Below are 25,976 nucleotides of genomic sequence, written 5' to 3'. Positions count from 1 at the left end.
AAACCAACATGGTCTACCAATCCAGAGCCTGTGTCCCTGATGAACATGCAATGTCGCATAACTGTCCCAACCAGGACAGTCCCCACAATACCCACAGCCCTTGGGAACTCCGTACTGACCTCACACAAGCCTTTGGCCTTGCCACCGAGGAGCTCTTGGGACTTCAACTCCAGAAACACGAGAGCTTAATGCCTTGAAAATGAATTTGTAGCCATGTTCTGACCGCTACTTTGCAACAGCGAGATCCCTCTGACGGTGTGGAAGCTCTCTGCAGATCATGGCTTGTTCTGTAAGATATGACTACAATAATGACAAAAAAAGCTTTCTACAAAAACTGGTGGCAGGTTAGCACTGACATTTATTATGAGCTTGAATCTGACTAGTTCATTCTAAACATCTCGAGTTATAAGCATCCATGTAGTTTTACAGCCACATTGTCAGTTGTGTATGTTTGCTTCCCCAAGTCATTTTTTTTTCCTCAAAATGACTTGTACGTTATCATTTGCTTTAATGGTGGAGAACTTTTGAAATGGATTATCTTTGTCTCATTTTTATTACGATCAGGACTGTGTAGACGTTTTATATCCCCAACATCAGGCTAAAAGAGCAGCAGTGACAACTTTACACGAATAAATACCATACATTATGCAGATAGGAATAGCAAACTTCATGAATAAAAGGATACTAGAACAGTAGCAGCAATGAACGTGGGCTTACATGCCCTTTCTCCAGGTGACTCCTCAATGTGATCTAAGTTTGGTGGCATGCTCTGCTTTCATTAGATGATGATGAAAAAAAGCTTTCCAATTTAGCGTCACTGATCTGTCAAGGACGGTCACTTCCAACGCGGCCTCATTTGGATGAATTCCCTTTATGACCCCTGGAGTTCACCTAAAATGATCGACCTGTTCTGTTTTGGCCATGGGTCCTCGACACTTAACTGGACATCCTGATATGATTCATGACAACCCAATTACAGATCAATTGGTAAAACAGGTGATGGGGGCTATTTTGGTTCCAACTTCTGAGTGAGCACTGCTGAGTGAGTGTTGAGGGGAGCCCTTAAATAGACACATTTCCACAAGGATACACACATTGGAAAAGATTAAGGAGTTTTTCAAGCCCCCCAAAAGGTGATTTATTTTTTTTTTTTTTCTTTCATAGGAAGATTAACGAACAACAATTCCCGGCGGCTATTCAAACCCCATGATGCTCAGCTTCTAATAAAATTCACATTAGATATACTGTACTTTTCTTTCAATTCCTTAAAGTGGATGTTGATTGTGCTGTAGTTGTTTGACCTTTGTGGAATGTTAGACACACCCAGAAACGGCTCTAACATTTCAAAACAAGCACAAAAACCCAACCTCAAAATGCAAACATATCTTTTAAGGACTTCACTTTAAAAACTGAATCTTCTGACACAACTGTCAGTGTATCATTAAAACGTCAAAATTCTGCTCAAAGCTGGTCAATCAAGCAAAAAGCGAGAGAAGTCACTGTTTCAAATGCCTTTAATGGTTCAATTGGTATAGGTTTGGAAGCTTTAGGTCAAGACATTATTAGCAGCCAAAAAACAAACAAACAGCTAATCAATGTTGACTGAGATTGAAATAATATACAAAGTTAATCCCTCTAAAAAAACAAACAAAAAAAAAAAAACAATCACAGTAAAAACAGCAGCGTGCTTTCTCTCATACACACATACAGTCACGCAGCAACACAAAGGTTGAAAAACAACCCTGACAAGCAAAATGTACAGTAAGACAACCTCAGTATAAAAAAAAAAACAATCAAAAACGATGCATAGACAAACAATAGAAAATGAAAGTAAACAATGATATTTCTTTGTAGTAGATATGTCCCAACTGTTAGCTGTTAATGTTGATTGCTGAGGACATAAAAGAAGGGAATAAAAAGCACACAACAGTCAAGGTGAGGCGAGGCAAATCTCGTTTGCAGACATGCTTGACTTCCATACGTTACGATGACATCATTAAATTACTGTATACAAAGTGTACTCAAACACATTAAATACTGAGTGTGTGACTAGAAAAGCACCCTCCTCGGAAAAGATCAATAGGCCGAAACAATTAAAATACATTTCCCCTCCCCAGTCAGAACAGAATCTATGTGTATCAAAATCTCCTTTTTGCTGACATCCCATTTGATAGTAGTGCAAGAAACAGTACAACCACAAATAGAACAAACACTTCTGTTTTGGTTCTTTGTAGTTAAAAAAGGACCAAATAGTTTTGATCACTGCAACAATGCATTTGAAGAACAGGGATCAATTCATGAAACAATAAATTACGTCTTTTTTTTTTTTAATAAAGGAAAAAAAAAAGCCTCATTGTACTAATTGGAAAAAAAACAAAAAGCACAATCAGTTTTCCCTAGTAAAGGAACAATAATTTTTTTTCTTTTTTCTCATGACAATAACCTAAAAACAACTTCTACAATGTTTTGGGGAGAATGTGCACCTAGTGTAATGCCTTATTTCGTGTTGATACTTGTTAAAAACTAAAGCAGCACAAGCTCAAAGTGGGGCTTGGTTTGAAAAGAAAAGCCCCTTGCACGCAATGCTTCACACATAAATCATACTGATCCTGTCACCCCCAATAAATGACCACTGGTGATGAATGGCGAGCCCGCTGTGAACATGAACACATGCATGCACACACACCAGCTAGCTGCTCGCTTTAGAATGTGCACGTTAAACAAAAGGAGAGAGTGTGGGTAGACGCAAATTGCTATTTTTAAACACATTTATGTTCTTGGCCTTGCCCAAAACTGTTTGGGCTTGCGTCATTTGCAATGTGTGACATTGACCTCTTGTTTTCAATGTTTATTTAAAAACAGAACATGCCGAATGACAATTTCATTCTGACATGAACGTTCCATTAAAAAATACATTATTAATTTTTCCTGCGCTTATTTGAAATAATGCAGAACAAGGAACGGGAGTTTCCAATAGGGCAAAAACACAGTTGAGTGCTAAGAAATGTGTTTCCATGTGTAATTCTCCCCCCCCCCATGTTGTGTGGGCATTGATTTATACATATATATATATATATATATATATTTTACCTCAGAGGTAGTCATTAAAATGGTCTTAGATGAAACCTGAATCACCTCCATCGTGTCGACTGCTTCTATGGTAAAAGTGTGATGGTGAAAATCATCTATACCTGGGTATAGAAACACAATGAATGGTCAGTGTTTGCTGTTGAGTGACGAGATGATTGGTGGATGAATGAACGCGCCAGTGACTCTGTCGAAACTTTCTGAAAGGAGCAGCTGGTGTTTATAAAAGAGGCCCCACAGATCAAATAAGACACAGTCACCGCATTGCTGCTGCACACTTGATCAGACAATTCATCGTCAAAAAATAAAATTAAATAAAAAAATGCAGGTGCGTTTGGTGCGCAGCCACGCAATTTGAACGTTTCTGCCATCATTTGCCTTGACGGATGACCAAGGAATCGACCCGCGGCAATAAGCTCGGAGCGTGTCTCCTCTAAACTTGAAGGGGCGGGGGGAGGCCGGAAAAGGTCTGTCTCTTAAGCTCATCTGTGTTGTGTATATGTTGATTATGCTGGGGTCGCGTGGGGTGGGGTGAGGGTGATCTTGCGGTCACTGTCGTCGATCCTCAGTCTCTGACCGTGAGAACGCCATCACTACGTCCTCTGCACCTGTCATTAAAAGTCAGACAGGAATTATTTTTGAAGACCATTTTGTAAAATCAAGACCCCAGAAAAGGGAGAAAAAAAATGGACGCATGGATGAATGGATGGAAGCCATCGCTGAACGGGACATACTAGGTTTTCTGTTTATTGGCAGCAGACATTATTCTTTACGCTTCCCCAGATCCCATCTCAGAAGTCTGGAGAGAATTTCTTTTGACTTTATGATTGCTTTGTGATATGACTGACATGCACGATCAACTCTAGCACCTGATAGAGATGTTCCCAATCAACGGAAATGAATGCAAGTGGACATTGGGTAAAATGTAGAAACATCATGGATGATCAATGGAAAGCGGATCCACCTGAACTGAATTATGTTCACCACTCATGAAGAAAACTCACATTTTCAGGTTAAATTAAATTAAATCAAAGTTAAAGTTAAATTAAAGGCCATTTCTAGAATAAACTTGTCCTTGGGATTTTAAAGTGAATCCTCCCTAATTTGAACAAATTACAGCCAAATCGATGAGACCAAATTGTGTAGAATTTTCATCATTGTGTACTGTCGGTAGAGCTTAGCTGCAACGCTTAACTTGCCACAAAAAACCTCACTTGAGCTTCATCAAACATCTTGTGTGTGATCAAAGTCCTGTCCTGAAAACATTCAAATGTATACAAACAATATAGGCTCCCAATGATCCGATATCACTTCTATTGAGTCCTCTTCATTTGTGGCCATGGCGATGCGAGAACTGTTTCCCTTGAATGTATCCCCCTTGTGTTTCTTTTCTAGTACCAACCAATTATCAGAAAAAAAAAAAAAACACAACAGGGAAGGGTTCTGGACATGTACACATAAGGAGACTGTTAGCTGTTAAACAAAGGATCAGTCATTCTTCATACTATCATAGCTGCACAGGCCTGCTGAAAAACCTTCATACATTATTCTTAAATGGCCCTTTACCCCTTTAGTAAAAGTATCTTTTTTTTTAAAACAGATTTAAACTAAGCCTTTGTAAGCAAATGTAATGCATGATTGGCACAATATTGGCAGAATATTTTATCTGTGATAGCTAGATATACATATATATTTTTTATCAGAGAGAGAGAGTGTGTGTGTGTGTGTCTGTGTGTGTGCGTGTGTGTGTGTCAACATGGATTTTGGAAGAAGCTACAGCCTGAGGCAATGTCTGAAATGGACCAAGGATTTGAAGCCGAACTCGAAATGCCGAATGAGGAGATTTTGTCACTGGGAAAGTCCATGGGGCCCGAGGTAGATGAAGGTGACCTCAGAGGAGCTGATGACGTAGGAATTAAAGGAGCTACAGATGCAGTAATATAAAGAGGTGAGAGTTCTGACAAGGAGACAGAGGAGGGGGTAAATCTCTACCACTGAGATAAAGCAAGTGTTGGCAATGTGTGAGAAAGTTTCAGACTTTGTGGTGAAGAAACATCTTTCTAATAGAAGGAAATGAACATACAATCCCAAACTGCACATGCACAAATAGCCACTAAGCTTCAAACATATTCAGTACTCTAACTGAAAATATTTGACTTTTTCATCTTATTCCCTGTGTGAATAACTGAATGTTGACAAATAACACCATCTTTTCAGGCGGCCAAAAATGAAACACCAGTGAGGAAAATAAAAAAAGTTCTCCACAGCCCTCAAGTGCCTGTTCGATTTAATTACAGTGAAGATAAAGTAGGCCAGAGACCTTGAGCCTCAACAGTTAGGGAAAATCATCTATACATTTCTCATTATCCTATTTCTTTCGATACACCATTCAGGTTGAACTTGGATACCATTTAGTATTTGGGGAGGGGGTCGGGACATTTTTATGTGAACTTTGAAGCCTCTTGCCTCTAGGGAGTTTATTGGCTCAATAAATGTGGTTATGGTAATCAAACCCGCCAAATAGGCGAGGAAACAAGACACGGCATGTCGATACTCGTTGTTAAGAAGGCAGGTGTGGTTCGGGAGAAAGAACAACTACGCAACATCTTCCAATAGCATTCGGGCTGAAATAAGTAGCAGCGTCTGATAAAATGCTTGAGACTGCTTAGCTTGAGCTGGATCACCAAAGGGACTATGGGAAGTGAAGGAAGATGTTCAGACTGCATCTGTTTCATTTTGATGAGCCATGTTGGGATCTTGTGTGGTTACAAACATTCACACGCTTGCAATACACAATAGCGTGCTATACAAAGAAATTGTGGTTTACGCACTGGAAAGGCCGGGCCTATTAAGGCTGTTGCCAGCGACAGATAGTGGCCAGAATGCTGCAGGCAAAGTGGTTGTAGCTTGTTTCAGTTCAGCTCAATGTCCGTCTGTCGTCAGGAGCGTCGCCGTTCAAGGCTCTTCTAGCATGATGCAGCCCCCGAGTTAGGGATTACATCCACCACCACCACCACCACCACCACAACAACAGGCATGTGATCTCATTTGCCGAGCACAAGCACTCTGGGAGACAGAACTGCTACATTTAAAGACAAGACAGACACCTTGGAGTGTTTTCAAATAATAATGACCCCCCCCCCCCCAAAAAAAAAAAACCATGAATCCAAAACACAACGGATCAAAACCATTGTACATCATGGTTTGCTCAATAAGTGCAAGATTTTAGGACATTACCGCGACTAAAATGTTTGATGATTTTTTTTCTAGCTTAAATTTATTATGTGTATAAGTAGCATAAGGAATCTTTGTATGAGGATGCATTAGAAAGTTGAGAAATTGGATTCTGCAAAAAAGCACTCCAAGCTAAGGTGAGAAATAATGTGGACGCTGCACTCAAAGATATAGTTTGTAGGAAGCCAAATTGTGCTCTACGTCACGATTTGTGCCCCGACACGTGACTGGTCAAGCTTAACATGTTGACAACAGTAAACAGATGAGCGCACATTTGGACAATAAATCACAGGTCACTTGATTGATCAGTGTCATGGTCAAGGGTTAGGTAGTGGATTAATTTAGAATAGTTAATAGAGAAGCTCATTTTTTGTTCGTAACGAAGTGAAAACAGTTTTAAAGGAATATATGTAGAAAATAGATAAGTACTTTAACCGTGTTTTATATATTTGTTTTCTTACTTTATTTACAAAATGGAACTTTTTGGTCAGAATTCCACTAACCGTGTTTACAGGAAGACGAATGATGAGTTCCATCCCAAGAACACCATCCCTACTGTGAAGCATGGGGGTGGTAGCATCATGCTTTGGGGGTGTTTTTCTGCACATGGGACAGGATGACTGCAGTGTATTAAGGAGAGGATGACTCGGGCCATGTATTGTGAGATTTTGGGGAACAACCTCTTTCCCTCAGTCAGAGCATTGAAGATGGGTCATGGGTGGGTCTTTCAACAAGACAATGACCTGAAGGACACAGCCAGGAAAACCAAGGAGTGGCTCCGCATGAAGCATATCAAGGTTCTGGCGTGGGCTCGCCAGTCTCCAGACCTAAACCCAATAGAAATTCTATGGTGGGAATTGAAACTCCGTGTTTCTCAGCGACAGCCCAGAAACCTGTGTGATCTAGAGAAAATCTGTGTGGAGGAGTGGGTCAAAATCCCTCCTCCAGTGTGTGCAAACCTGGTGAACAACTACAGGAAACGTTTGACCTCTGATATTAACATTCATTTTCCCAGGTGTTCAATACTTATTTGCAGCTGTATCACACAAATCTTAAAAAAAAAAGTGATTTAAGGAATTTTCTTTTTAGTTGCTCTCTCTCACAGTGGACATGCACCTATGATTTCCGACCCCTCCATGATTTCTAAGTGGGGGAACTTGCAATATAGCAGGGTGTTCAAATACTTATTTTCTTCACTGTAACATTTGAGATAGACATTTTAGCATATTGAAGGCTAAAATGAAGCCTCTGATTACTCTGATTAATTCCTACTTGCGAATTCAACCTTACACAGCGTGTCTACGACATTCTACAAACTTCAAGGTTGTCACATGAAACAAGGCACACACAACACATATTTGCGCATAAAAAGATGCGACCGACCAAGGAGAATTAAAACATCACACTCAGGCTGTGTAATTAGTACGCCAACTCTCCTGTTATTCCAATCGACCGCTGCAGCGTGTTGCAACACTGCAAACCCACAGGGGAGTTTAGATTTCCTGGGACAACCAAGGTTGCCATGGCAACTCTTTTACATATCTCTCTGCCTTTGTTGAGGCGTTCTTCTGCTTCTTGAGAAAGAACTTTCCTTTGTTATATCAGATGAAATAAGTCTACTGGTCTGGCTTACTGTGACACCAAGTAAAATGTTCGCGTAGTTTTACATACACCGTATGTGAATTTAAGCAACGAATGGGTAAGATCTCTGAACTACTTTTTATTTAGATATCACCAAAACACAGTATTATTTAATTTTTCATGAGGATACTCGCAGAATTCTGCACAAATTGCAAACCACAATGAAAGTTAGGGTTAGTTAGGATCACCATACTATTTGACTGATAGGGCAAAATAAATAAATACATATAAATGACAGAAAAGATATCCTTCTATGCCTGATTAAAATTGGAAAACATTCTGCGCATGTGTGTATGGTAATGAGCCAATTAAAACTTGGTGCAATAGAAATGTAAGTGACCACGAGACTTCCAGGTAACGCCTATGTTGATTCTTTAAGTTCCTTGCAAGGAGGAAAGTTTTAGTTAGTTAGTTTACTTACTTTTAGTTTGTTTTAGAGGAGTAGGACACTTCTGGACAGACTACAGTGCCAAACTTAATTTTTAAAAATTACATTCATCACAATGTGCTCAGCTGACTCATACTAGACTGAGTCAAGCCCAACATTTCCCCTTGTTTGCTGTCCCCCTACCACCCTCCAAGCACCGAATCGATGAGGCTGTGACACACGACACTATCGCACCAAGAAGTGAAACCCGGCAAGACGCTACTTTCAAAGGGGACCATGTGACCTCTGTGGTTGTGTGGTGGCGACAATGCATTTTCCAAGTCATCAGTGGATTGCAGTGAAATTTCGAGGGGATGACATCTTGATGTTTGGATAGTGAAGCCAAACATAAGATAGTTGACACCCTGAGAGGGAGGAGTCATCCTCCCTAGAATATCTTAAAATACCATCTCTCAAAGTAAATATAGAAGCTTGTTTACTTTTTCATCACAGCAGTTTTCATAACGATATTACATGTATGACATGTTATGTAAAAACAGAACAACTTGATGTGTCCATTAGCGATAATTGCATCAACATAAGGGAGAAGGAAGTGGAAAAATGGGTGCAATCATGTTCCGCACGGTACTGCAGTTCTTGTCAGCTTGTGAAAATATCTATTTTTGTTAGTCTGAAGTGGGATCACACAAGCCAGCAAGGTGTGCATGGCTTGATCCTTGCTACGGTAGCACTCCTGCACACTTGAAAAGACAACATAATAATTACAATGAAATGGATTTTACCTTAATTTCCTTAATTATGCTTAAACACTGGGTTATGCAGCTATTTCTGATTCCCCTCAATTTATCACAGAGCAAGAATATAAAATGTGGATTTCCGAATTGAAACTGGTGGCTGATTAAAAACAAGCTACTGATTACATATTTACTATACACAAATTAGATAGAATTGTTGAATTGCTTTTCAAATCACCTTGATGGCTGTTAAAAGATGTCTGAGCGCTGAATTGAAGATTGAAGAGTGATTAACGGCATTCCCAGTTAGTTCCAAGAGGCCTAATCACAGTACTTTGAATAAGATGAACGCCACTAATTATTTATTAGCACACAGCAGGATGAGGCCAGGAGTCTACTAACTGACGCTAAATGTGTCTCTCTAATGTATAATGCATACCCGGCACAGCAAAACCTTTTGCCGGTCGTGTTAGTTCACAAGTACTGAGGCGCTTCCTACTTACCACTCATACATGTAAACTCACCAGACTGAGGTTATTTCTCGCAAAAGAGGGGTTGGGGGTTGGAAATACAGACATAGCAAGGGCGTACACGTACACACACACGTACACACACGTACACACACGCGCACACACACACACACACACACACACACACACACACACGAAATACTGCAGGCCATTGCAGGTCTGTACATAGTCATGCAGGCTGTCCTTAACGCCAAAGTAGCGCCATCTTGTGTGGTAATCTTGTGTGGTATTCTCGTGAGGACAAAGCTCTTGGGGCAAAAAAAAAAAAAAAAAAAGTGGTCAAAGGCGCCATCTGGTGGCAAAAGTCCATCACACCAACCTTTTCTCACAAAATTAAACAAACCTCACCCACAAATGCGGCACTTATCATGCTGAAAGAGGTTTGGCGTGTGATGTTAAGAACTCCCCAAAAAAATTAAAAGATGCACACACTGCATACAGAGGATGAGTCATTTCGGTGCAGTCTGTTTGCTCGTGTGAGTGCTAATCGTAAAGTACTGTGGGATACTGATTGTGCTTGAGTTAGGGATTCTATCTGGTCAGCTGGGGCGCACAAACATGAAAATGTGGATAAGAATGACTTCAGTTTTGTGACTGCTACCAAGGTGCTCTTTCAACACGACGTGCGAAAAACCTAAACCGTCCATCCACCGTGTGTTTGTGTGAGCCTTACCCTGATCAATGCTGTGCTGTGGCAGCTGGCTCATCTGACTGTGGACCACACCTGCATAATTCTGGAGAAAAGCCTCTTCACTTGGTGTAAGCTGTAAATGATATAAAAAAAACATAATTAATGAAGAATCTCTAATCGGCTTTTACCAGGATACATTATATTTAATATTGTAGTTGGATCAATATCACTAAAGAGTGCCTTTCGAGTCCTCCTCAAAATCTATCCATCCATCCATTTTCTGAGACAGTTATCCTCACAAGGGTCTATGGTTAACTAAATATTGAACATTTTCCCTGTGTCCTTTAAATTTTTTTCCACCTTGTGATTATGGGTTAGGACCTTTTTAACTGAGAAATACTGATGATTTTTGTCATTACAAAAAAAAACTAACAAAAAAAACTTTACAGGAGCCTGAAATACGAGAAAGTAATTTATTCGTTTCATAATTTTCCTCATATTACCGTATGTGTTGTTAATTTGAACATGCACAGTAAAATAATTAATATGAAAACCTTTCAGAAATGTGAAATATATTTGTTGAACAGTACACAGCTTACTGACTGAATCATGTTGCGGGAGGAAAAAATATATTGTGAGTTTAGATTAACAATATTACAGCCAAATTAAATGTAGACATAAAACCAGGTGGAGAATATAACTGCATATTCTACGTACATTTGATCCCATTTTCTTAAGCATGAGCAGGACCCGCACTTTCTGCTGGATGTACATGTCTTCAGGAGACTTTCCCGGGGCCTCCTCGCGGTTCATCCCCCCTGCTCCTGTGGCTCTGCCAACACACACACACAAACAATAAAATTCAACCACTTTGAACAAATAATACAGTTGCTTAAAGCCTGAAATACACAAGGGAACAGATCATAACCAACAGAAGAGTAAACCACTCCAGCATACTGTACATACAACTTTTTTTTAAATTTCTCAACCATGTGGTTCACCTTGATAAGTGTTGCATCCAGGCAACAAAACGTTATGTAGTCTTGCGAGCTAGTGCTAGCGGTCGTATGTAAACATGCTGCTGCTCTCTTGAATCGTGCTCTAATGCGTGTGTCCAAATGGTGGTATGGGGCCCAGATCTGGCCTAGCACATTATTTTATATGGCGTGTAAAAGCAAATGGTGCATTTTTTAAATCAAAATTGCTAATTATTTTGTATTGTAATGAGTTATAATGAGATATTGTAAGCATTTTGTGTTACCAATCCCCTTTTGAAAAGAAAAGAAATGTAACAGACAAAAGATGTGATGTTTTTAAAGACTTCTGATTTCAAAACTAGTTCTAGATCAATTTTTGCGTAATTATATAAGGGTTTATATGGGTTCCTACTCATAACAGTCCTTCAAGGGAATTCGTAACTACGATATCGGCCCTGACAAAAATGAGTTTGACACCCCTGCTCAAAAGTTTCAGTGTGGGTGAAGTAATTTAATAACAATAAAGTAATTTAATCAAAGTAAGTTGGCACTCATTATTTCCGTCATGTTGTAATGTTGGTTTGACCCAAATGATTAGAATACATATTTGACCAGAGGTGGCATGGTTGCCGACTGGTTAGAGAATCTGCCTCACAGTTCTGAGGTGGAGTATGCATGCTCTCCCCGTGCCTGGGTGGGTTTTCTCCAGGCACTCCAGTTTCCTCCCTCATCCCAAAAACATACATTAATTGGAGACTCTAATTGCCTTTAAGTGTGATTGTGAGAGGGAATGGTTGTTTGTTTCCATGTGCCCTACTATTGGCTGGAAACGAGTTCAGGCTCCTGCCCAAAGATACCTGGGATAGGCTCTGAGGATATGAAAATGGATTTGGTCAGACCTTTATGGACAGATATTTTACAACTAAAAACCTCACGGAACACCAACAAATAAAAATGTCAAAAAAAGTAGATCTATTACTGAATCATCTATCTATCTATCTATTTTCCTGGACACTCATCCTCAAAAGTGTTGCGGAATTAATACTACCTACCACTGCTACTTAGAAAAGATTGTATCGTCTCCAGAGATAATGCTCTTTCTTTCTTTCTTTTCCTTTCATTATTGCACAAATTGTAACAAAACAAATCTGTAATAAAGCAGATTCATACAGATGCTTCTATGACCTTAACTTATGTCCAGGCACTCAAAATTCACACTGGCAAACGATTAGCCACTTAACAGCTTCCCGCTAACCTCAGCACATAACAGCCAACTCTATGTTCTCATTGGCTGACTCCCACGACACTGTGCACCAGGTCAGACACCACGCTTTCAAGCCACACACTCACTGTGGAATGTGAGGATAGAGCCCGAAGCGGACAACAATAATACCTGCATCTCTAATGCACAGTTTGGTGTTTAATAATGTTATTTTATTACTGGATTCATTTATGGACAAATAATTCTAAAAAAATTTGATAGCTCCAGCACTTCTGATGTCACAACCCCTGTAATGTACATCGGTCCACATAAATTCATTGCCTTTTAGAAGTGTAAGAGTCTGATTTCTATGGCAATTTCCTATCAGACAGCACCCTCTCCTTCACCACCTCGTGTCGGCACGCAAGCTGACAGGAGTGCATGACTGCAGACACTCTGTCAGAGACTGAGAATTTTGACTTTCATCGCCTCAGCTGAGAAAAAGCCTTTTATAGGCTGAGCAGGGAGAAACTTTAGCTACTCTAGCGTCGAGTAAAAGTTCAGACATTTTCAAGAAATGAAAAAAGCAGGTATACAGTGTTGTATAGTCTTGTAAAGTGATGATCTCACACCAGAATACCACCCCCTCCTCCCCCAACAGATATACACTGTGAAAAAACTTGTCAGTAGCTCTAGCTACATGCAGCCCTATGGGGGCACAAACCAGTGCAATCTGTAGGGCGGTCCCAAGGCCGGATAAATGCAGAGGGTTGCATCAGGAAGGGCATCCGGCGTAAAAACTGTGCCAAACAAATATAAGCGTTCATCTAAAGAATCCCATACCAGATCGGTCGTGGCCCGGGTTAACAACGCCCGCCCCCGGCACTGCTAACCTGCAGGGCGTCAGTGGAAATTCAGCTACTGTGGGTCGAAGACAAAGAAGAGGAAGAAACCGGATCCATCGTCAGAAGAAAAAGAGGTAGGCACAGAGCCTACAACTGAGTGTAGGGACTTTGAATGTTGGGACTATGACAGGAAAAGCTCAGGAGTTGGTTGACATGATGATTAGGAGAAAGGTTGATATTCTGTGCATCGAAGAGAGCAGGTGGAAAGGTAGTAAGGCTAGAAGTTTAGGAGCGGGGTTTAAATTATTCTACCATGCAGTAGATGGGAAGAGAAATGGAGTAGGGGTTATTTTAAAAGGAAGAGCTGGCTAAGAATGTCTTGGAGGTGAAAAGAGTATCAGATCGAGTGATGAGACTAAAATTTGAAATTGAGGGTGTTATCTATAATGTGGTTAGCAGCTATGCCCCACAGGTAGGATGTGACCTAGAGTTGAAAGAGAAATTCTGGAAGGAACTAGATGAAGTTGTTCTGAGCATCCCAAACAGCGAGAGAGTTGTGATTGGTGCAGATTGTAATGGACATATTGGTAAAGGAAACAGGGGCGATGAAGAAGTGATGGGTAAGCACGGCATTCAGGAAAGGAACTTTGAGGGACAGATGGTGGTGGACTTTGCAAAAAGGATGGAGATGGCTGTAGTAAACACTTATTTCCAGAAGAGGGAGGAACATATAGTGACCTACAAGAGCGGAGGTAGAAGCACGCAGGTGGATTATATTTTGTGCAGACGATGTAATCTGAAGGAGGTTACTGACTATAAAGTAGTGGTAGGGGAGAGTGTAGCTCGACAGCATAGAATGGTAGTATGTAGGATGACTCTGGTGGTGGGTAGGAAGATTGAGAAGACAAAAGGTAGAGCAGAGAACCATGTGGTGGAAGCTGAGAAAGGAAGAATGTTGTGCGGCCTTTCGGAAAGAGGTAAGACAGGCTCTCGATGGACAGCAGAACTCCCGGAAGACTGGACAACGACAACCAAGGTCATCAGAGAGACAGGCAGGAGAGTACTTGGTGTGTCTTTTGGTAGGAAAGGGGAGAAGGAGACTTGGTGGTGGAACCCCAAAATACAAGGAGTCATACAAGGAAAGAGATTAGCGAAGAACAAGTGGGATACTGAAAGAACTGAGGAGAGGCGAAAGGAGTACATCGAGATGTGACGTCGGGCAAAGGTAGAGGTGGCAAAGGCTAAACAAGAGGCCTATGAAGACATGTACACCAGGTTGGACACGAAAGAAGGAGAAAAGGATCTCTACAGGTTGGCCAGACAGAGGGATAGAGATGGGAAGGATGTGCAGCAGGTCAGGGTGATTAAGGATAGAGATAGAAATATGTTGACTGGTGCCAGTAGTGTGCTAAATAGATGGAAAGAATACTTTGAGAAGTTGATGAATGAAGAAAATGAGAGAGAAGGAAGAGTTTAAGAGGCAAGTGTGAAGGATGATTACTAAGGGGGAAGTCAGAAAGGCACTACAAAGGATGAAAAATGGAAAGGCAGTTGGTCCTGATGACATACCGGTAGAGGTATGGAAGCAATTTGGAGAGATGGCTGTGGAGTTTTTGACCAACTTATTCAACAGAATACTAGCGGGGGAAAAGATGCCTGTAAGTGTTCTAGTTCCCATTTTTAAGAACAAAGGGGATGTTCAGAGCTGGAATAAAGTTGATGAGGCACACAATGAAGTTATGGGAAAGAGTAGTGGAGGTTACACTCAGGACAGAAGTAAGTATCTGCGAGCAACAGTATGGTTTCATGCCTAGAAAGAGTACCACAGATGCATTATTTGCCTCGAGGATGCTAGTGGAAAAGTACAGAGGTCAGAAGGAGCTACATTGTGTCTTTGTGGATCTAGAGAAAGCCTATGACAGAGTACCAAGAGAGGAACTGTGGTACTGCATGCGTAAGTCTGGTGTGGCAGAGAAGTATGTTAAAATAGTACAGGACATGTATGATGGCAGCAGAACAATGGTGAGGTGTGGCTTAGGTGTGACAGAGGAATTTAAGGTCGAGGTGGGACTGCATCAGGGATCAGCTCTGAGCCCCTTCCTGTTTGCAGTGGTAATGGATAGGCTGACAGATGAGGTTAGACTGGAATCCCCTTGGACCATGATGTTCGCAGATGATATTGTGATATGCAGTGAAAGCAGGGAGCATGCAGATGAACAATTAGAAAGATGGAGACATGCACTGGAAAGGAGAGGAATGAAGATTAGCCGAAGTAAAACAGAATATATGTGCGTGAATGAGAAAGGTGGAGGGGGAAGAGGGAGGCTACAGGGAGAAGAGATAGCGAGGGTGGAGGACTTCAAATATTTAGGGTCAACAATCCAGACCAATGGTGATTGTGGTAAGGAAGTGAAGAAACGGGTCCAAGCAGGTTGGAACAGCTGGCGGAAGGTGTCTGGTGTGTTATGTGACAGAAGAGTCTCTGCTAGGACGAAGGGCAAAGTTTACAAAACAGTGGTCAGGCCGGCCATGATGTACGGATTAGAGACGGTGGCACTGAAGAAACAACAGGAAGCAGAACTGGAGGTGGCAGAAATGAAGATGTTGAGGTTCTCGCTCGGAGTGACCAGGTTGGATAGGATTAGAAATGAGCTCATTAGAGGGACAGCCAAAGTTGGATGTTTTGCTGACAAGGTTCAAGAGAGCAGACTTCGATGGTTTGGACATGTTCAGAGGCGAGAGAGTGAGTATATTAGTAGAAGGGTGATGAGGATGTAGCTGGCAGGCAAAAGGGCGAGAGGAAGACCAAAGAGAAGGTTTATGGATGTGGTGAGGGAAGACATGAGGGCAGTTGGGGTTAGAGAGGAAGATGCAGGAGATAGGCTAAGATGGCAAAAGATGACACGCTGTGGCGACCCCTAACGGGACAAGCCGAAAAGAAAAGGAGTAGCTCTAGCTACACTGTTGGCAAGGACTCATTAATGTTTAACGGCAGTTTTCTTACAGATCTTGTCCCCCGCCTGCTCCTTCCATCACTTCTTCTGTCTAACTAGCGACCTATTTTCACTCTCAGTATGCAGAGATGCAGAATATAATCAAAGCGGGAGCGGGGAGGATTGTCAGAAGGTGATTAAAGAAGCCGGCAAAGCACACACGCATCAAGGTCGGCTGCTGTCGCATTAGATCCACCTATCATGCACCAAGCATGTGGCAGACCTTCATATCCCAACGGCTTTTGCTAATTGAATGAGCGCAAGCAAGCTCTGCTTTATAAAAAGAGTCATGAATCTAAATGAAATATTGAAGGATAAAGCTTGCAAAAGGGAGAATATCAGTATGTAAGGAATGATTGGATCCATCCGTAAAAAAAAAATTGTAAGAACCAAAGTGGCTGTGACTGTTCTGGCAATCTATTCCAGCCTCTTATCTACTGCAAATAAAAGGGTGAGTAATACATGTTGAAAGGCCCTTTAGTGCGGGGCTATAGTTACAAACCCAATTCCAATGTTAAAAGTTTTGAACATGCACAAAAGTTCTCACCGAGACCAGCGTTCATCATTGTTTGATTTTAAACGCTGCAGAACGTTCGAGAACGTGGAACGTTTTAATAACGTTCGCCGAGCGTTGCACGCGTTTGGCTATCGTTAGTCAGTCGTTACTTTAGCGTTACTTGGTTGTTACTTATCGTTTGTTACCGTCGGACCGCCATCACTCGGGTTTTCATGGTGTTTAGGGTCTCCAGAAGGTGTCACATGGTGCGTTACTTCTTGGACGTGCTCTTCCTCCTGGTGTTCTTTTTCCTCCAAAGACATTGCTAGTGAAAGAGGCTTTGCATTCTTACTTGCAACACTAGTTGCTGAAGTCCGCACCCCACCTTTTTTTTCGTCTAGGCGGCATGATGCTGACTGTTGAAACTCACGAGAACAACTGATGTGACTATGAAATTTCCAACCTTTTCGTTCCTGTTCCACTGTAAAAATTACACGCCAACAAAACGCTATTCTGTCGTTAATCACCCGTTAGTCACACACTCAACACGCTCGTCTAACGTTGACAAATCGCTCGTCGCGCGCTAGTGGCACGTTAGCAAAAGCTAATGGTTTTTAGGGGTATCTTATTTGGTCACTGTTACACGGTTCTCGTGCGCTAGACACGTTAGTCATGCATTAGACACACGTTAATCACACGCCAGATGTGTCATCCTCATTTGAGAACGCTGAAAAATAGAACGATTGAAATGTTCAGAGAACGTTGACCAGAACGTCATGGTGTGACGGAGCCTTGAGTGTGCATGGTTGTTTGTTTATATGTGCCCTGCACTTGGCTAGCAACCAGCTCAGGGTTGGCTGGGATAGACTGCAGCGGGCCCGTGACCCTAATGAGGACAAGTGGTGTAGAAAGTGGATAGAAGGATTACTCAGCAATATAAATACATGTGGAATGACACCTGTTCATTAGTAGAGGTGGGAGCAATCCCAAGAGGCAATTCGGGAAATTGTGCACCTTAATGAATAACCAACGGTCATCAGTTAAGGGAATGTAGTCAAACGCCAAAATCGCTAGTCACTGATATATTCAGCAGTTCATGGACAACAAAGAGAACAATCATGGCATTCAATGGGAGCTCATAAGTCCATAAACATTGGTTTGTTTATAATATCATGATTTGTTTTGACAGTTATCCCGACAAATGCTGTTCATGGAACACAAAGTTTTCGCTTTTATGCATTCATTTAAGACTTCCTTTAAACGCTGTTGTGTTGATAAATGCTAAACTGACATTTCCATTTACAAGACTATTTAAATGTATCGTATACGGTGTGGCAGTGAAAAAAATATAATATAAATATAAAAGCTGCTACCACAAATGAGATGTGGCTCCTTTTAGTACTTATTTGCGGAATGTCACAGACATCATTGCAGTGGTGTAACATTTGTACAAGAGATAACAAAGTTAAATTAATAACAGTTCAAATGACACACTATTCTTATCATTCATGACATACTGTAACATTTAGCACTGAAGCGAGAAAAATTCAGAAATGACTCAACACTGAGCCGAGTCTGCTTTCAGGGATGACATTCATTGGACTGTTTTCACAAACTGAACTCCTCCAAGAAGAAGATGGATAGGAAATGAGCCAAAAATGAGTCTCCTCCCAAATGTTTAGTAAGTGGACTTGAGACAGGCAGTAAACTCTTTTTGAACTGGACAAAACCAGATTGAAACAAACAACTTGAATTCACAAGTGAGGTGCTCTAGTAACCTCGGCGAATATGCGGCAAAATACAAGTAGGTTGCAAGAATAGTGCAGCAGGTGTCAGCTGAACAAAAACAGTGGAATATTCAAGTAAATTTGGCAAGTATTTTATTCAACTGTTAGGATGGCCACTAGCTGCTCTGCATAATATGCTGGTCTATATTGAAAACAGTGACTTAACTACCGTCATGCAGAGTATGTATACTATGAGGGATCTTCCAGTTCGACTTAATATAACATAATTTCTTCCGTTTTAACTGTCACAATACGAATTTAAAAATATTGTACTTGTTAAAAAACATTATTTTTTCGTGTATGTAGTTTGTCAGTCACCTAGGTCATGATCAATTTTACACACAAACTAATGTTAGTCACACGTACAACTGTCTAGAAATAAGGAAAAAGAGTCCCTAAAAGAAGAAGAATGGACAAGATTCAAGATCATAATTAAAAAGGACGATAAGGCATAAAAAAAAAAAAGCTTGTGGTTCCGATTTCCCGAATGAAAATGAACATAAAAGAGACCTCTTTCAAAGTGTTCATCTTTGTGTCTTGTGCTATTGTTATTGCCTTCATTAGAATGGTGACTGTAGAGATGCTTCTCCCAGCTGTTCTTTGTTCAATAAGCCATTCTTCAAGTCTTCTAACTGTGACCACCTGTTTGTTGTCGCGGAAACCCAGTTTCGTCTTCTTAACTTGGCGGAGTTCATTTTCTTGATTCCTCCACTTTCTAACCATAAATTTATTGATGTTGAATTTTTTTTGCAGCTGCTCTAGTACCATTTATAACCACGTAAATGATAGTCACAAATGTTGTTTAGCAGCATCCCGGTTGTATACCTACCAGTGACGTGGCAGGGATACATAAAGTTTTGTTGCTTGCTCGTGAGCCTTATTGAATTAAAAGTACGAGAATATACCTCAAGCAAGCATTGAACGAAAAGTCCTCTCCTGAACACCTGTGACCACCAACACATTTTGTTCTCATAATACAGTTGGTGCAATTCGCTCTTGTTGTCGTCGCCATGGTATTGAGTGTTTCCGGTCGGATTTGAATTGACAAAAAAAAAAGCCCAATGATCGTAAAAAATGGGATGCTTTGGTACTGGAATACATGATTTTATTAAACTAGTCGACATAGTGCAATCATGAAAGAGCAAATTTATTGTCCGTCAGATATTTACAGTTCTACGTCAAAAGTGCTAAGTTTAAAAATAAACTAGCTTTTGGATTCAGATATACTGTGCACGAGGTGTTTTGTGGGGCTGTTCAATGACATCATTGATGATATCGATATTATGACATGAAACCATTCAGCATAGAATGCTAATTCTCGACCAATACCGATCAGCCCGATAAAAATCAGTGTAAATTTTAGCCCATACACCCATTTTCTGTTCCATACCACCAAAATGTAATGATATTTATCAAACTCATTCACACAGGTTTTTCCTACGCATCAGAGCTAGTAACTGCTAACTAAATCTATTGCTGGCATGAACCAGAAGAGAAAACACCAACGACCAAAGGAAGACACTTGCTTAGACTTATTGGCTGTTTATGGGCTGCCCTTGTTTGAAGCCACCTCCTCACAATGACTGTGCCTACAACAAAGCCTACAGTTTTGGCAAACAATGGCAATGAACTGGATTGTGCAAATGTGATTGATAAGTAGGTCATGTCTTGTTGTGAACACTTGAGGCATGAGCTCAAACAATTCAGCACAACTGAACAGATTTGCTTCAAAGCTGGCTTTCTAAGATGTGCTCGACTGTCCTTAAAACTACAACGCAGCAAGTATATTAAGCGCCAACGAAACATAAAAAAATAATAATTGCACAGTTAAAATGGGTAGATGACGGAAATGTTATCACATTTCCACAAGTAATTACTCAACTAATGAAGGCCAGAAACTTATTTGAACAAAAATAATATCACAGGTGTAACAATAAGAGAGAAGATATGTGCATGAATGAGAGTGATGGAGGGGGACAATGAGACAGATAGTAAGGGTGGACGACTTCAAATACTTGGGGTCAACAATCCGGAACAGCGGTGAATGTCGTAAGGAAGTGAAGAAACGGGCCCAAGCAGGGTGGAACAGCTAACAGAAGGTGTCTGGTGTGTTATGTGACAGAAGACCCTGCTAGGATGAAGGGCAAAGTTTATAAAACAGTGGCGAGGGCAGCCATGTTGTATGGATTAGAGATGGTGGCACTGAGGAGACAACAGGAAGCAGAACTGGAGGTGGCAGAAATGAAGATGTTGAGGTTCTCTCTATGAGTGAGCATGTTGGATAGAATTAGAAATTAGTTCATTTAAGGGACAGCCAAAGTTGGGTGTTTTGGCGAAAAAGTTAGAGAGAGCAGACATCCATCTGTCAGACAGTTAATGTGCTTTGGTGTTGATGTTTTGGTTTCACTGAGCTAAAATGGACTCAGCAGTTATCAAATACTCTGGGAATTGAGATAATTATAGTGATAGTCTTGTTTGTTCAAATGGCACCAAGTGACTATTTAAAACAAGAGATTTGTGACAGTAGGGAATGATTATACTGTAGACTAAAAATGTGAATTCCCTGCAATCAAATGCATTTTACCTCATTCATGTCAGGAAGGGCATCCGATGATGATGACACGCTGTGGCGACCCCAAAAGGGACAAGCCGAAAGAAACTTACTGTCTCATGGTGACATATCTCGTATTTTATAGTACAAGTTATAATTAAATCTGTTTGAGGCTCCCCCAATGTCCTTTCACAGGGATACTCAAAAGAACTGCAACAAAAACTGCAGTCATTAAGTTGCTCCCCGGAGGTTCAGGATGTGCGCTTTCAAACCTGAGTATGTTAATCAAATTCTCACATTACATGATGTCCGCATGAGGGTAAATACAGTCAAGTGGAATGTAAATTTGTAAAAGCCATGAGCAATGCATAAAGAAGTGTCTACATCTAAAAAAAAAAAAAATATATATATATATATATATAATATATATATATATATATATATATCAGGTACCATTTTTAAAGTGTAGTTGAACATTTTATGAATACCTTTTGATAACCATGCACTTCATAGTCAATATGTGAAACATTAACCCCAACATCCGTCCATGCATTTTCTAAGCTGCTTATCCTCACAAGGGTCGTGGGGAGTGCAGTAGGCCTATCCCAGCTGTCAACGAGCAGGAGGCGGGGTACACCCTGAACTGGTTGCCAGCCAATCGCAAGGCATGCCGAGACAAACAGCCGCACTCACAATCACACCTGGGGGCAATTTAGATTGTCGAATTAATGTTGCATGTTTTTGGGATGTGCAAGGAAACCGGAGCGCCCACCCGGAGAAAACCCACGCAGGCACGGGGAGAACATGCAAACTCCACACAGGCGGGTCTGGGATTGAACCCAGGACCTCAGAACTGTGAGGCCAACACTTTACCAGGTGATCCACCGTGCCGCCTGACACCAACAAGTTATTGGAAAAATGAAACAAATAGGGTAAATAATATAAATATAAAAAATAGGAGATATTTACTCCCACAAGCGGCTAGTGGAAATGGAGCAGGAAAAGGATGACTGGCTGTTGTCTCACACGTTTCCACCATGTTAGATCAAGGAAATACACACAGATCTGATGATTTGAGATTGAGGAATTCATCATAATCTTCAATATCAATCATATAATTGTCAAATCCTACTATTTGCTGAAAGTTGCAAAAGAAAATTTTGTTAAAAGCCCTTCCTAATGCTTCTTAAACTTTGATGATTTAACTGACCATCAGTTTGTTTGGCCTGGTTGTGTTAACCGTGAAAGGACATATGCAGGGTTCGAGCCAAAGTAACAGACCACAGGAGGTGGCATACGGCCCCATGTTGCTGATAGGCTGTGCCAAGCAGAAGGCTCTGACATCATCTGCAATCTCACAAGCAATAGATAAAGATGAAGGTGGACTTTTGTGAAAATTCCTGAAAATAGAAATGTGAGTACTAGAGGAGTTCGGGGGGCATGCCCCCCTGGGAAACTTTTGAAAAAAATGGATGGCTGCGGTGCATTCTGGCGATATCTCTGAACAAAATTCAGACAAAAATTGAAAGTAAAATTTCTAAGTCCTGACCACAAAAAAAATTGGGCAGTGGTTCCCCAAGAACTCCTAGTGTAAACTGAATTTCCTTAGACATGGCTCATGATGTTGATGACTTTCGACGTAAATGCGCTCGCATTACGTGAAGCAATTCTGAACATGCGCTTTCGTACATGCTCAGTACGATTAACTTGGATTTCCTGTTTCCGGGTGAATACCGGTTGTTTTTTGAAGCAGCCTTGTTTAGTTATCGTTTATGAAATAAACACGTATTTTAATGTCAAGACCACACAAATAAGCGACGTATTGAGAGAATGCGAGGGGAGGGGCATTACTCTTACTCGTGTTAGTGCTTCAACATGGCTACGCTCGTGAAAGCAAAACAACGAACTCAAACGCATGTTCGTCCAATGTTGTCAACTAACAACCGGATTAATTTCAGGGAATTTTTCCACAATTTTCCGGAGCTATTTCCATGAAAATGTAAAAATCCAGAATTCCGGAGGACTTTCATCACTGAATAGAGAATTCGGGTTCCAAAAGTCATTCAGTAAGGCTGATGTGCAAACCAGAGTAAGTTGACATATTGCAGCAAATGAGAAAAACTGATCGCTGCCAGGAGGACTCGCAGCACTTGACGCCATTGGGCCGGCGCGCTCCCCTATCCTCCTGAAAGGGTGCGGCGCGCTCCCCTATGCTCCTGAAAGGGTGCCAGCTGCAATACATAAATGGCCGTCAGCTACCTCACATGCAGAAAGTGAACGGTGTGAAGCAGGGTGGCACAATGCATCCATGCAGGCATGATCCAAAAATAGAAAAGCCTGGGAGGAGCCGGCCCACTAGCGGCTCACACGTGAAAACCAATTGAGCTGCATTCATGCTTAGCATTGATAGATAGCATTGCAGTGAATATATCAGTGATCGCCAACCACTTTGAGCTGACACATTGAATATCTTCAGAACTCCTAAAGTGTCCAGATGGAAATTAGAAATTTCCAATTAAAAGTAATTGGTCCGGAAATCATTATGTACTAAAACAAAACGATTATTCAGCTACACTATTGAAGTATGTCTTATGCCAATATTTAGTCATGACTCCATAATTTCCTCATGTCCTCAGCTGAAGCTGTGTCCTTGAGCGCATCGCTGCATGTAGGCTAACCTTGATGAACTGCATACTGGACACTTTGTAATAATCCGTTGCCAGCTAGAACCGATTGAGACAGAAACCCTTTGTCTAAGTGGAAAGCCCCGATCTCATGCCACAGGTTTGATACCACCCATAGTCCGCCCTTCTGACGACATAAAGGATATGTGCTTTTTCTGTATCTTTGCACTTCTGATCTGCTCTCTACAGGCATTGTCTGTAACTCATAAGTGCCCGGAATATTCTGTAAGTAAATTATTCGAAGAAACTGCTCATCATCTCCAGATTTTATTTGGATAACCAACATTCTCACTACCCGAAATTAAATGAACACGTGGAAGAAAAAAAAAAAAAAAGTCCTCCAACAGTATCCATGACAGCCACATAGACAGAACAATAACTTGTCTTTTACTCGATATCAGAAGGTACAACTAACCTGTGAATGAGTACAATACGCTATGCGTTGTATAGTATTCTGACATGTTTATGATGGTTTGGTAGATTTCTGAAAAATGTGCCTTGGTTCAACACAGGTTGGGAAACAATGATAGATACGAATGCATGAATTCAACTTTGACGTTAGCTGTATTAAACTGTCCCTTAGTGTGATTGTGAGTGCGACTCTTGTCTGTGTCCATGCGATTGGCTGGCATTCCGTTTCAGGGTGTACCATGCTTCCTGCCCGAAGATACCTGGGATAAGCTACAGCACTCCCGCCACCCTTGTGAGGATAAGCGACTGAGAAAATGCATTGATGGATTTTTTTTTTTTTTTTTTTAGACTGACAGCCACTCATACATTGCCTCTCGTTTTACTCTTACATCTACTACAGACACAAATGAAACTCACAAAACGGATGTGGCAAAGGGATTTCTCTTTAAAAGAGATAATAATTACAGTGATGTCTTCAAGCGTTCATGTTCCGGGACGATCAAACTGTAACAGGGCTGCTGCTAGCAAGCGGCGAGCATTTCGCTCACGATTTTTAAACATTATTTCACGGGGAACATCGCAGGGGTAACGTGGGGAATAACAGACCTGCATTTATTCGTGACTGAACGATTCTTTATCACACTGAGCAGCCGTTCAACGCGCAGTACCCAGAGAAAACTAGCCGATGCTAACCACTCAAGCTAACTCGCTAGCCTGCCGGAGACAAAAGCCCTGTGAATGAAGAAGTTCCTTTGGGTGCGAACGCTACCCAGGTGCCGCTGCTCTGCCAGAGGGCTGATGAGCCAGGCTTCTTTCAAACACCCCAAACCCGCCTGAGGTAACGTAAGGAAGAAACAAAAGGTGCGCTTACCCCTCCTGATCCAGCTTTTCTTTCTTGTGTTCTGTGTTTGAATGGAGTGTTGTTGGAAGGAGGGCGTCCTGTTCCGGGGTCACATCCCTCCTGTCGGCTCACAGCGGCTCGACGCAGCACAGTGGTCCTGCTGCTTTGTGTAACGCCACCGCTCGCCACTCGGAGCGCTGTGCGGCCAGCCCTGCCCACACTGGGCCACTTGGCCAGCCTGCGTCTGACACGAAACTATAAATATCCCCCGAAGAACACACAACCCAAAATCTAAAAATGACTCACTGACATCCACGACAGATGATTAACCCAAGAGAAAGTGAATTATATTTATTTGATGCTTGAACAGATTTCCCAATTGTTACCGAGTTTAATTTTTAAAGAACTTCCCCATAATTAATGGAGATAATTTAGTTGCTCAAATTTTTGCATGCACATCCACCTCACAGTTCTGTGGACCTGGGTTCAACACCCAGCTTGCCTGGGTGGAGTTTCCGTGTTGTCCCTGTGCCTGTGAGGGTTTTCTCTGGGAACTGCAGTTTCCTCCCTCATTACAAGAACAAGCATGGTCGGTTAATTGAAGACTCTTAATTGACCGAAGTGTGAATGTGATTGTGCATTGCCCCGTGACTGGCTGGCGAACAGTTCTAGGTGTACCAGCTTGCCTCTCGCTTCAGCATACCCTGTGAGGATAAGCAATGTAGGAATGGCTGGATGGATTAAAAAAAAAAAAAAAAAAACAAGGGAATTTCATTTCAGAGAATTGATATCATCTCCAGACAATACACCAACCTCATAGTTCTGACTTCAGAGGTTCAAATCTCGTCCTGGGCCTTTCTGTGGATTCGTCAATACACGGACTTTGGCGTGTTTTCTCCAAGTACTCCGGATTCCTTCCACATTCCAAAAGCATGAATGTTATGT

General features: G+C 41.4%; 1 protein-coding gene across 1 annotated transcript; it reads right to left on the bottom strand.

Annotated features, from left to right (window-relative positions):
- Positions 1 to 1,496: 1,496 nt before the first annotated feature.
- On the bottom strand, positions 1,497 to 25,290 carry ctnnbip1 (catenin, beta interacting protein 1). Its single transcript, XM_061833857.1, has 4 exons — positions 25,062 to 25,290; positions 10,963 to 11,077; positions 10,288 to 10,378; positions 1,497 to 3,695 (listed from the first exon to the last, which is right to left on the bottom strand). The coding sequence occupies exons 2-4, from the start codon at positions 11,056 to 11,058 to the stop codon at positions 3,637 to 3,639; spliced, it is 246 nt and encodes an 81-aa protein (XP_061689841.1). The 5' UTR covers positions 11,059 to 11,077; positions 25,062 to 25,290; the 3' UTR covers positions 1,497 to 3,636.
- Between the last annotated feature and the right edge of the window lie 686 nt (positions 25,291 to 25,976).

The sequence above is a fragment of the Syngnathoides biaculeatus genome, chromosome 2, assembly GCF_019802595.1.
Source record: "Syngnathoides biaculeatus isolate LvHL_M chromosome 2, ASM1980259v1, whole genome shotgun sequence".
Lineage (NCBI taxonomy): Eukaryota > Metazoa > Chordata > Actinopteri > Syngnathiformes > Syngnathidae > Syngnathoides > Syngnathoides biaculeatus.
Note: the sequence above shows the minus strand (reverse complement) of the source record. Positions and strands in the feature narration are given on the sequence as shown.

Coding starts and splice junctions, on each gene's coding strand:
- ctnnbip1 (XM_061833857.1), bottom strand. CDS start 11,058: ATGAACCGCGAGGAGGCCCCGGGAAAGTCTCCTGAAGACATGTACATC. Junction 10,379..10,962: donor TTAAGAAAATGGGATCAAAT/GTACGTAGAATA, acceptor TATCATTTACAG/CTTACACCAAGTGAAGAGGC. Junction 3,696..10,287: donor ACAGCACAGCATTGATCAGG/GTAAGGCTCACA, acceptor TTTTAATGACAG/GTGCAGAGGACGTAGTGATG.